The sequence below is a fragment of the Anas acuta genome, chromosome 1 (genome assembly GCF_963932015.1).
Source record: "Anas acuta chromosome 1, bAnaAcu1.1, whole genome shotgun sequence".
Lineage (NCBI taxonomy): Eukaryota > Metazoa > Chordata > Aves > Anseriformes > Anatidae > Anas > Anas acuta.
In genome coordinates, this window is record NC_088979.1 from 27,596,291 (window position 1) to 27,608,647 (window position 12,357).

Sequence of the window (12,357 nt, forward strand, 5' to 3'; positions counted from 1 at the left end):
GGGCGGTGGCGCAGCTCCCCCTGGCGGCGGCTTGGGCGGCGGCCGCCATCTTAGGGCGGCGGCGGGAGGGGCGGGCGGCCATTGGCGCGTTCAAGCCCCGCGGCGGGCGGTTCAAACGGCGCGGCGGCCATGGCGGCACGGCTTCCCCCCAGCCGCAGGGCAGAGCCCGCCTTCCGAGGTAAGGCTGAGGGAGAAGTGCAGCTCTCAGGGGTCGATTCCTTCCTCTATGTGCCTGGGGTGCTCTGTTTTTTTATTTTGTTTCTTGTGGGGCTCGGGGTGTTTCTCCTCGCGGGGAGGTGGAGGTGTGAGGGCTGCTTAGCGGTGCCCAGGCGGTGGTGGTTCCTCACGGCAGCTTCTTGCCCTGTCAGGGAAATATGTGTAAGGTTTTGGTGTTGTTCTGCCTGGAGAAGAGGAGGCTCGGGGTGGCCTTATTGCTCTCTACAGATACCTTAAAGGAGGCTGTAGTGAGGTGGGGATTGGTCTGTTCTCCCACGTACCTGGTGACAGGATAAAGGGGAATGGGCTAAAGCTGTGCCAGGGGAGGTTTAGGTTGGATGTTAGCAAGAACTTCTTTACCTAAACGGTTGTGAGGTATTGGAATGGGCTGCCCAGGGAAGTGGTGGAGTCACCATCCCTGGAGGTCTTTAAAAGACGTTTAGATGTAGAGCTTAGGGATATGGTTTAGTGGAGGACTGTTAGTGTTAGGTTAGAGGCTGGGTTCGGTGATCCTGGAGGTCTCTTCCAGCCTAGGTGGTTCTGTGGCTCTCCCTGTGGTCGATGGAGGAGGTAGGTGGCACGCTAGAATCAGTGCCTCTTCCTGAGGGAGGTGTACGTCATGTCCAGGCACAATTCACTTTGCAAAAGCACAGCCTGAGCTCCAGGAGGGGCACCTTGCACATCCCACTGCACTAAGCATGTAAACAGTCTTTTAAGTATTTGTTCAAATTACTTGCTGGTTTGTATTTTTCTGTTCTGTTCTTTAATGCAGGGCATTAACAGAAGAACACTTCTTGAAAAAAGGCTGCAGGCTTTAATTCATCTTAAATATTCTTTTAAACGGTAAAAGCAATGGAAACGGCTTTAGGCTTATTATGAGGCAAACAGAAGCTGAATCCTAATGCAAATGCTCAGTTACAAATAGTACATTGCTCTCCATCTGAAATTAACCTGAAATTAAGAAGCAGAATGCTTGCTGTGGCAGTGGCAGCCTTCACGCATGTCTACAGACATTCTTGACAGAGACATCTCTGCAGGACTTGCCTCTGCAAGCTCCTTTCCTTCTTCCTAACTTAGACACCTAGGTCTCAGTCTGTTCTGCTTGCTGTGTGTTTCAGGCTTTGGTGTGTCAGGGCATGAGAAAACTTGCCCTTTTCAGCTCTCCCATGCTAGGAGGAGGCTCTGAGGACAATTACCACGTTCTGTGGGATGACAATTTTTTATTATTATTTTGAAACCCCAGAGTGCTCAACTGAGTGCTTAATTCTTTTCTTGCCTTACAGGGTTAACATTGGGGTCTCAAAGACAATATTTTAACAGTTTTTACTGTCTGAACTTCAGTAACACAGAAATGTCACAGTGCTGAGGGAACATGTTGATGGAGATTTCTGAAGTATGAAACATCCAGACTGACAGTGTGGGTGCTTCTGTTCTGCTTTGGGCAGGATCATCCTATTCCAGCTGCTTCCAGCAAGCCAAGGTCATGTGTGGAGATAGGGGCTCTAAAATTTACAGATCAGCGATGTAGACCTGTGAAGGGCTGACAGTCTGCTCTGTAGTCAACCAGCAAGAAGACGGGAAATAGCATCTTGTTCTGGGATGACTTTCTGCATTAAGACAGTGGGGGCTGGCTTAAGGCCTTTTCAAGATCATTTTACGCTGTAATTAACTCCCATTCTTGGTCTGTAAGAGAAGTGATTTTACAGGTGGTCAGATGGGTTCATGTGTGCGTCTTTCACATCTGTTAACTTATTATTGTGAAAAGTGGGCATGCTGAACCAGCAGCAGGTGTGTGAGTGGTGTGGTATGGACAAGCATCCCGAAAAAATGAAAAGGCCTCTTGTTTTCCCATCACAAAAATCAGGTTTCTTTTAGCTTAGTAGCTAATGCAGCAAAACAGTCATTCTGTATAGCTTTGAAATTAAATTCCATTGCCTCTTGAAGATAGCCTTTCTCAAGAAATGAGAGAATGTTTGAGACATCATAACGTGAGTATTAAACCAAAGACTTCTTTAATCCACAGTGTTTGTTTTTATAATATTTTGATACTTTCTTAACTACACATTTTTGTAACTCTTCCAGTTTTCAAAGAGGCATTACCACTGTAGATGAAAATGTACTAGAATGTAATACGATTTCTTTTTAAACCCACTAGAACAGAGAAGACAAAAAGTTGAAGAATATCTGTCAAGAAAAAAGTCTTTTTCTGGCGTGCCCATTCAAGAAAACAAGGCATCGATCAGGTACTGTTACTGTTGGCTGTAGCTTCTGTTCCTTTAGGAGGTGGCATGGTTGGTGGGAAAGGTGTGAGCAGCAGTTCTTACAACAAAACTCAATCAAAAGGTGAGACCATGTAACAATACTGGTGAACACCTGGATTGCTGAAAGTCCTTTTATTGGCAGCAAGTGCTGACAGGTTTTGTTAAACAAATGCATTGTCCTAATAGATGCAACCTGGGAAGTGTGTCACTTGCTCCACTGGAGACTAAGACAGAACAGGACACCTGCATGGCAGATGTCTTATTTCAGATGCCAATTTACTATTTTCCTCTACAACCTACCTTCTACAAACACCTTTTTTCTCTTTTTCTACTCAGGTTATGCTGCATGTGTTCACAAACCAGTTGATCTAGTTTCAGTATATTTTGTAGCTACTACTTTACATTTGCTCTTAGCAGAAAATATTGTTGTAATAGAACCCAGGCTGCGTGTTGGCCGGTAGACAGGCACAACTTTCTATACACAGAATGCAGACACCTATCATCCGGAATTAGCACTTCTTAACTTGTTATTGACTTGTTATATTGTTATTATATTTAATCTTGTTTACTGAAGCTGGGACATTTGTTATAAGACCTCCCAATAAGAAAGAAAAGCTTCTTTAGAGAAGACAGTGTTGTGAAGTACAGAGAATTCTAGCTCCAACAGTACTTTATGGTGTAGCTCTGTCACATCAATATTTTTGCAAGTGGTAAATTTAATTTCAAAATGTATTCCTCTCTAAATGGAAAGTGTTGTTCACCATTTTGTGTGCTTGAAGTGTTAAGGTCCCATGGTGTTCAACAGCACACAGAACTTCTTGATAGTATTATATAATATGATATAACTAACCTTTGAATATAAAATACACATAAATGGCAAGGATAAATATCATCTGTCAAATACCTGCTCCATGTAGCTGGAAAAGGCAAGGGTTTTAATATTGTAAAAAACTGTCTTGCTTTAGAAAACCAGTGCTGACTACTTTAATTGTGCCAGTAATTTTGGTGTAGTTTGATCTACTTTACTACTTTTCCTTGCTTTCCGTTTCTTCTCTAGCTATGAAGCTCCAGGGTTTTTCATAGCTTTCAGTTAACTCATTGTTCAGAGCCATCGTGCTTGTGACTATGACTAATGCTTTTATTTTGCACTTATTTCCCTTTCTTGAGGCTGTTACTGTTCCACAGTGTAGACTGGCCATCTATGTTGACGTATCTTTATTCAGACTCAACTCAAATGGCCTGGCCTCTTAATTGCAGTAGCTGAGCTTCAGCTTCCATCTGCAGGCAGCTGTTCCTCCCTCCACTTCAACTGCAGCAGGGAATTTGACCTTCTGTAGCAGATGCATCATGCCACACAGATTGGTGCTCATCCATAAACATGTGAATGGCACCTGCAGTAAATGTGGTCTGTTATCTTTTCTTCCCTGCCTCTGTTAGCCAGCTCTCTGTGGTGCACAAGGGGATGTTTTGTAATCTGAGCCATGACCGGTGCTCACTTAGCATTTGTCTTTTCTGAGGGACGAGCACGTTCTGAACAGAAATGCTTTGCCTGTAGACTGCCTTCTAGACCACACGAACTTACTTAAAAAACACATTCTTCTGTTACACTGCAGGATGGTTTAAGTTTTATTTTTTGTTTTTTAAGCAGTAGCGGAACTAGGCGAGCGGTCAGCAATAAACTGCAAGACAAAAACCTGTCAGCATCTCCAAAGCCAGAAATGGTAAGTCTTTGATACTCAAATACTGATGGCTGCAACATTCCACTCACTTAAACCACATTTAAGATACCTGACTTCCAGGGCATGAGAATTCTGCATGTGCAGAGGTGCCTTTAGTTAAGCCTTTATTCAGTGACAGTTTAATATTTGCCTTTTAGAGAGCTGCCGTGGGGCTGCATGTAGTGGATAGTACTGGTATTCAGTTTGTACCTGACCAGAGGAGGGATTATTGCCAGTAATGATTCAATTTTGTCACCTTTTCTTGGGACTCTTGGAATTTTTCATATACATTTTCAGCCTTCAGGGATGTTATGTAAAATCTGAGCAAAATCTTCTGCCAGCAGATGATTCATATAGTATGCTTGGTTACTTTAAAAACAAACAAAAAACAAAATACTGTTAAACATGTGGTTTGTCAGTTGTAATGCTGGCAAATTTAATGCAGTCGGAAGTAGATGCTGAATATCTAATGTGAGTGCACATTAGATATCATTTTGTTTAAGATATTGATATTAATGATGTCATTAGATATCATTTTAAGTTTTCCAGAATTAAGGTGTATGTGGTTGTGCTGCTAGAAATAGCAGATTCCTCTCCAGACCTGTTATCATGAGAAGGGCAAAATGAAACTCAACACAAAGCCAGTATTCGTGTTAGATTGTTTTCAGTTTGGCATCTGAAAGACTTGAGAAACCTACCATTATTTGAAGAGAAAAGCAAAAAGCTTAAAATCTCAAAACTGAGTGTTGGAAAAAATTTCAAATGTGAGCACTTTCCAAAGTGTGAATGTTTTTTAGAAATTTCTTGAAGAGGGGTATTTTGGTCCATTTTAATGTGTTGTGATTTTTAAACATGACTGAAATTACAGGGATTTCATGTAGTATAAAATAAATAAATAGCAGCACTTGTATTTGAGAGCTAGTTACTGGCCTGGCCAAGTTCCAACTTCTAATCCTGAATGACTGATCAGAGAATGAGATGCAGAACAGTTCTTACAGTCAAGGATATTTCATTAAAGAATAACAGCTTCTGTAGACTTCTGTGTGCTATTCATGTTGTTTGTGTTTGTTTTTTTTTTTCCCTTGCTTTTGAATCTTTCACTATGCCATAAGCTTCCCTTTGGACAATGCTGTATTAGTTGCTGTAGAGTAATTTCTTTGGAGGAAGAGACCAGATCCCATTTCACATTCTCCCCTGCTAGAGGTCATGAGGTATAAAACTCAAGCGTCCATTTTTATCCCCAGCATCCTACATCTCAATGTGACAAATTCTCCCTCCTTTGGTAGCATGTCCTAATGACCTAATTAAAGGTTTTACTCACTACTTGGTGTCAGTCAGCTATCCATGCTAAGGGGAGGAATGGTGCTGTGTTATTCAAACTGAGATATTCATTCGTAGCTTATCACTCTCTTGGAAGGCAGTTTTGGCAGTTAAAAGCTGACAGTTACTTTAAAGGAATTCTCTTTCTGTAAGAAGAGCTTAGCCCTTTGGTTGGGCCCCCTTACTCCCAAGCAGACTTTAAAAGAATCCTTATTTGATTTTGGGTTGTGAATTCTGGAATAATAGTTGACAAATGTTCTACTTTGGTGTGCATGTATACACTAATTGTATAAATACTGCCTCCTTTACATTGACATTTACTGCTAAATACTCTATTCCTGTAAGCAAGTGAAAGTCTCTTAGAAACATAAATAACATGCAGCATGAGCATGCATCTAACATCTCTATGGATGTGCTTTTCACTTCAGGAGGATAAAGAGAATGCTAATAAACTTTCATGGGACCAATCAAGTACAACTTCAGAAGAAAATGTTGTTTTAAAATCTTCTGTGATAACACTGGCATCCGGGACAAGCTATAATGGTGAAGATCTTACTTCCAAGGATAAAGTCACTGAAATAAAATCACAGCACGTAACACTTACCAAGTCCTTCTTGTATATAAAAAGCATAAAAGAGAAGCAGCTGATTGCAGAAAAGCAGAATTCAAATGTCAGCCTAACAAAGAAACCGGTGCTTGGTACGTATCGTGGCAAAGTTATCCAATCCAAGATAAACTCCTTCCGAAAAGCACCAAAAAGTGAAGGGGAAAAGAGTTCTTTGCCAGACAAGAAGATTGTTACTTCTACCACCAAGCCAGCAGTGAAAGCTTTGTCCACAAGCAACTGCAATGTAGTTCTGAAGACTATCAAAGTCACAAATTATTCTAATTCTGTGAAACCTAACGGTGTAGTACCAAAGAAAGGAACGACCCAAAAAACAATTGGAAGGGGACCACAGCCACTGAAGGCTGCTTCTAACAGTTCTGACCGTGGAGTAGGAGGAGTGAAGAAACCTGTGGATTGCTGTGAAGATGCAAAACCAGAAGCCCCAGCAAAAGCAGTTTCAATTCTTCCTGGCATGAAGACAGGACAGGATTCTAAAATTAATGGCAACAGGAAATCTGTTTTGCTGAAAGAGTCAGCAGAAGAGAGAAGGTAACCAGATTAGTCACTGTTACAGCTTGATCTCGTGAGGTGCTCACACCTGCTTTCCAAGAACTTACTAATTTTCAGTGAAGAAATAAATAAATTGCTTCTTGCTGTAGATGCACTGAAAATTAAGAACTGAGTGTTTGAACTTGATGCTGAAAGGTAGCAGACTAGAACTGTAGACTTAATAGTGTGAAATTAGGATTCAGACTAATTGCAGCAGCTCTCCAGGCTTACGGCTTGTATCTATGCAGTTAGAAAGTTCTATATTTGCACTCTGGTTTTTAGGCAAACTGTTCTGACAATCTTGAGCATGATGGATGCTTCTGTAAATTAATTGCCCATGCACAGCAGTGCTTTTAAAAATAAAAAATGCTGCAAGATGTATATAGAAGTGAGAGTGGCTGTGAACTCAAGGAGAGCACTTTCTAATGAAATATTTTTCAGCTTGGTGAATGCTGCCTAGATGATAAAGAGTCCTAAATTTAGAAGTTATTCGGTGTCCTTCGTAGAGCTCCTTGGAAATAGTTGCATTTACCAAAAGCCTCTGATCGTAGGGTGATGAGGTTGAAATGAAACTTCTATGAACTGAATTACACTTATGCACAATTTTCAGGTTTTATAGGCTGTGTGACAGGGTCATCTTATGCTGGTCTCAATGCTTTGTGTCTTTAGAGAGAGTCTTGTTCTAGTTTTTCTGCTCTGAACTGGGTGATGGAGATTACAGAAGAGAGGCGACAGACCAATGAATCAGGGGTGGTTTTTACCCTCTAAAAATCAGGGTCTATAGCCAGAGACTCTTGTTGCTGCTGAAAAGGGAGAGATGAAAGAATCCTGACTGGTCAAGTACCTGAAGTAGGCGGGGTGATGTGCATGGTTCTGAAATTTCTGTGCAGACCTAAATGGCAACAATATGCCTCTTAGGATGCCTCATAGGATTAAAGAGGGAGGATTAGAGGACCACCTGGATACTCCCCACAAAGTATGTCTTTGTGTGACTACCCAATTAATGTCAGTTAATGCAAAAATCTAATTTCTGTTTCACTATCACTAACAATGTTCTTAAATGCAGAATTCGCCTGGCTGAATGGAGGGCATCCAGAGGAAAAGTGATGAAGAGGCCACCTATATCCGTGGTTCTGGAAACCCGGCTTAAGAGTGAAGAACAGGAATTTTCTTCTGCTGGCAGTTCCTTAGATCACACGTTACACAGTGAAAAAGTCAACAAGACTCTTGCGGAATGTCTGCAGTTATCTGAGCAGGTGTTCAATCTCTTGCCTACAAATTCTATTTGCATAGGCCCCTGCAGCATGAAAATCCTATGGACGGGATGATGGACCTGTGAATCAGATGCGGGGGGTTAATTGCTCCCCAAATTAAGCAAGATCATAGTTTTTGCTGACAAATGAAAAAAACAACAAACAGTTGTTGCTCAACTTCACTAACTCATTGAACTACCAATGAGATGAGGCAATAACGGTAAAATAATAAATTAGAAGAGATATTAAGTAATGAGAGTAGCTATGAAGTAAGTCATCTGAAACATGTTTGCATTTGCAGAAACTTGTCTGGATTCTGAAAGTCTTTTTAAAACAGTTCTGAAACTATCTATGGACTAGTCAGCATTGGATGTAAAAGGGATGGTATAAATAGTTCTCATCCAGAAGAATAGCTGAATGACAGTTGTGCTCAAGTTCATAGTTCAGTCTTGTAAATGCTTGTTATCTTCAACTTTCAGGGTCGCTCTTGGAAAAAAAAACACAACTATTTAGGCACTGTGTTTTATCCAGTTTTGACCTAGGGATGTTCACTGTGTTTGATTCTCTTCTGTCATGTCGCTTTTAGGGATGTGAAGGTGATAAAGTCCGTGCCATGTTGCAAGATCTGATACAGAGCACTCCTGGGGCTAAAAAGCTTGCAAAATACTGGATCTGCTGGATGCATCTTGAACGGACAGGCCCTCCTGAAAAGCTTGTTGCTGTCTATGAGGAGGCTATTTTGGCAGGAGCAATGGTGAGCAACTTGTCATGTAGTCTGAGATTAACAAACAAAAAGGCGTGAAAGTATAGAGCATGTAAAATACAGGTACTGCTGATTTTAATAAATGCTTGTATGATAAGGAAGTCATCTGACCCATCTGAATGCACAGATTTGAATTTGGTTTGCTCTGTAACTGTAGATCTTAACTGCTTTCAAGAAGAAAGGTTTAGGATCGTTAAAGTATCTTATGATGTTCTGCCTAAAGCAACAAAGGATTGAGACTTCTGGTATTACTAGAAACCCCAAACAGAACTTAATTTTACATTGTTGATCAGCTTAGTTCCTTTGCTTTATTACCAGCACGATACCAGGGGATCAAATACAGCTTTAGGGCACCCAATACAGAAAATCACAGAATTGTAGGGGTTGGAAGGGACCTCAAGAGATCCTTGGGTCCAACCCCCCTGCCAAAGCATGCAGGAAAGCAAATACAAGATTCATTTTTGTTCTGAGTTATGTTTGAACAGCATTACAGGATTTTGAACATTGTGTAGGATGCACCACTTTAACTTAAGCCAAATAAGTTGAAATAGTAAATAATTTTGGAACTGTTTTCTAAAATAAAACTTCTTTTTCCAGCCTAAAGATGAACTACGACGCATGCTAATAGATATTATGAAAAGTACTGAAAGCCTGATTAAGTGTGAGGATGGTAAGTTTCAGTATTTTATTGTAGCTAAATGCCTGGCTTGACTGGCAACACAAATTAACCGCTTACAGTATTTATGCCTATATCAGATTCTTTTATGGAAGCTTCTCTGTGATCATTCTGTACTTAATATGAAAACAACATTGTCTCAAATCATCCCTTTTGACTGTGGGCATGTTAAGATGGGTAGTGGAGATGCTTTCATATTCAAACTTCCTGCTTAAGCTCTCTCAAATCAACACTGTGCAGCCTTTTTAGCCTGAGTATCAAATACTAAATTAAAAAATAAAATAAAATATTGTGAGCTAAAAGTCAGTTGCTTCTTTGTGCAAGCTGTTTCAATAGCAGATGCTCAGTCTTGCTACGGCATAGCATTGGTTACTTTCATTCTTCTGTAAAACTTTAAGGATACAGAGATCTCCCTAAAAATATTACCTTCTCTTTAGTTGTAACTACTCACAGCTGTACTTTCTTCCATATTTTATTTTCAGGGAGTGCTGTGATAGAAGCTCAGACAGAAGCAGAGGAGGTCAGCAAGATAGAAGCTCAGATAGAGGCAGAGGAGGTCGGCGAGGAACCCAATTCATCTCTTGAGCAGGTTCAGGAGACCTTCAAGAGTCTCAACTCTGATGACCAGAAAGCAGAGAGTGATGATAAGAAGGCAGAGACTGGCGATGAAGTGATCAAAAAAGAAGAAATAGAAGAAGAAATAGACTTGAAACCAGAAGGAGAGATCTTGCCAAAAAAGAACAAGAAGCACAAAGCGAAAGCACGTACAAAAAACAAAGGAAAACACGAAACAGAAGAGCAGAATGAAGATGGGGTGAAAGAGCTAGCCCAAGCAATTAATTCTCCTGAGAAGAAGAATGACACTACTTACATAATGAGATGCAATCCACCTACCACACCATACCTGGACAGGTAAGATTACAGAAGGTAACTCTGGAAAGTTTGCAGTACCTGGGGCAACAGTAAGTTTGGCCATTTTGAAACAGGGAGGCATCGCTTCTGTGAGTTAAAAGAACTTGAGAACTTAAGTTTTTAGGATTGCTTCTTGTTCCTTCAAAAAATATAGTCTTTTAAAATAAATTCGTGGGTTTCCTTGAATTCAAATGAAATGCTTGGCTTTGAAATGCCTCAATGCAGGGTAATCAAATGTCTTTGTTCTACACTGTGCTACATAAAGAGAAATTTGGTGCCTCTATTCTGTCCTTTCTCAAATATGAATGTGTTTATATGTCAAAAAGTGCAGGGAAAGTAAACAAGATGCAACTGTCATGTAAAAATTATCTTAACTGTCTCTTGATGCAAGAATCTGGATGGTAATCCTAGGACAAAACAGATAACAGTTGAATTCTTCTTTTCTACAAAGTTCCATTTGAGATAACAGGCTCCAGGAAGTTGTGCTCAGTTTTGGAATGTGTTGAAGCTGGGCTCCTGGCAGCTGTCTGCTGTCCCTGACAAGGGGAAGAGTAGTTTTCTGATGGAACTCTGTGTGTGGGGGGAATCTTCCTTTAGAAACTTCAGGAGTTTTACCAGATTAAAATATTTTGCCAAGAAAAGAGTTGTACGTCCAGCTTTAACTGCATGGATAGGAAAGGGTTTGTTTGCTGTTTCCTTTGTCTGTGGGAACATGGAAGTGTTAAACAGGGGTAATGACCTGTTTCTGCTAGATGAGTTTGCATGATTGTGTGCCTGTATTAAATAACATTTTAATTTTCTTAAGTGCGAAGATGCACCATGAGGCAACTGACTCCAGCGTTAAAGACCTGAAAATCGTGACCCCTTTGCGATATTCCCTACGCATTCGGGAGAAGATGTCCAAGTCCTTAGATACTCCTAAGGATAAAGATTCATGCGTCTCTTCGTTTGAACAACTGGGAGAACTGGAACCCAAAGCCGCTGCACTTCTCCACAACCAGAACAATGAGCTGAAGGAAGAAAACGTTGAAGTGGAAGAGTAAAAATCAGTACCAACACTACATGGGAGGGAGAGATCCTTTAGATCCCTTTTAAGGAATCTTGGGTGGGATTTTTATGTGTTTTTAGCAGCTTCGAGAGAGGTGGTATCTAAAACTTGTGGGGAGGGCTTAGGATGAAATTTGACTGAGTCACTAAACTTCTAAATGTGTATTCTTCTGTGCTTTCAAACTCTTAAGGCAATATATTGGTCTGTTCTGGTACTTACAAACGTCAGGGTCATCATGTTAAATATGACTGACGTTATTTACTGAATTAAGAATTAGATTTAACACTCTTCATATCACATCTCAGTGACTGTAATATAATGTTAATATCAACTGTTTTCCTGTTACAATTCCAATAAATATTTAGAATTGCATATTCTAACTTGTAGTTTAAGGAACAAAAATAACTTGGGAATTCCAGTAGGGCAGTATCTACTACAGCAGCATTTAGTTTTGAAAACTGAAACCAGATAGTAAGGTGTACAACTAGCTTGAACTGCGGTATCCATTTTTACGGGGTATTTCAATGAAACTGAGTATAATCCCATCAACTAAAGGGATTATTCACGATCAGTTAATCTACTTTAGATGGGGCCTGATACACTAATTACTACGTGACTGTTATAATATTGGTTTGCATTGGTCTGTAATATGGTAGATTTATTAAACTAATCAATTGAGTTGTATTTGTTCTTTGTTTTGGGGCTTTGGTTTAGAAACTAATTGTGGAACATGTCTACAGTCCTGAGACTGGATTTCTGAAAATTAGAATCATAGACTTGGAGAATGGTTTGGGGTGGAAGTGCCATTAACAATCATCTAGTTCCAACCCCACAGCAGGGACACCTCCCACTAGATCAGGTTGTTCAAAGCCCCTTGAAACCTGGCCTTGAACAACCAGGGACATCCGTATTGTCTCTAGGTAACCTGTTCCAGTGCCTCATCAGCCTCACAGTAAAGAACCTTTCCTTATATCTAGTCTAAATCTCCCCTCTTTTAGTTTAAAGCCATTCCTCCTTGTCCTATCACTACGCTC

General features: G+C 40.5%; 1 protein-coding gene across 2 annotated transcripts; it reads left to right on the top strand.

The window, feature by feature from the left end:
• Positions 1-25: 25 nt before the first annotated feature.
• On the top strand, positions 26-12,007 carry CKAP2 (cytoskeleton associated protein 2). 2 transcript variants are annotated; one of them, XM_068673835.1, is made up of 9 exons: positions 26-178; positions 2,372-2,459; positions 4,123-4,198; positions 5,944-6,671; positions 7,738-7,927; positions 8,511-8,678; positions 9,285-9,357; positions 9,846-10,275; positions 11,081-12,007. In XM_068673835.1, exons 1-9 carry the CDS (start codon positions 130-132, stop codon positions 11,316-11,318), a joined length of 2,040 nt encoding a protein of 679 aa, XP_068529936.1. In that variant the 5' UTR covers positions 26-129; the 3' UTR covers positions 11,319-12,007. The 2 variants fall into 2 exon arrangements, with proteins under 2 accessions (XP_068529936.1, XP_068529945.1); XM_068673844.1 differs by having other exon boundaries at positions 4,126-4,198.
• Positions 12,008-12,357: the final 350 nt, after the last annotated feature.

What these genes read in the sequence shown, in the direction of transcription:
- CKAP2 (XM_068673835.1), top strand. Translation starts at nt 130, where the DNA reads ATGGCGGCACGGCTTCCCCCCAGCCGCAGGGCAGAGCCCGCCTTCCGA. An exon ending in GAGTCAGCAGAAGAGAGAAG is followed by an intron (nt 6,672 to 7,737) that starts GTAACCAGATTA and finishes TCTTAAATGCAG; the next exon opens with AATTCGCCTGGCTGAATGGA. An exon ending in CTATTTTGGCAGGAGCAATG is followed by an intron (nt 8,679 to 9,284) that starts GTGAGCAACTTG and finishes TTCTTTTTCCAG; the next exon opens with CCTAAAGATGAACTACGACG.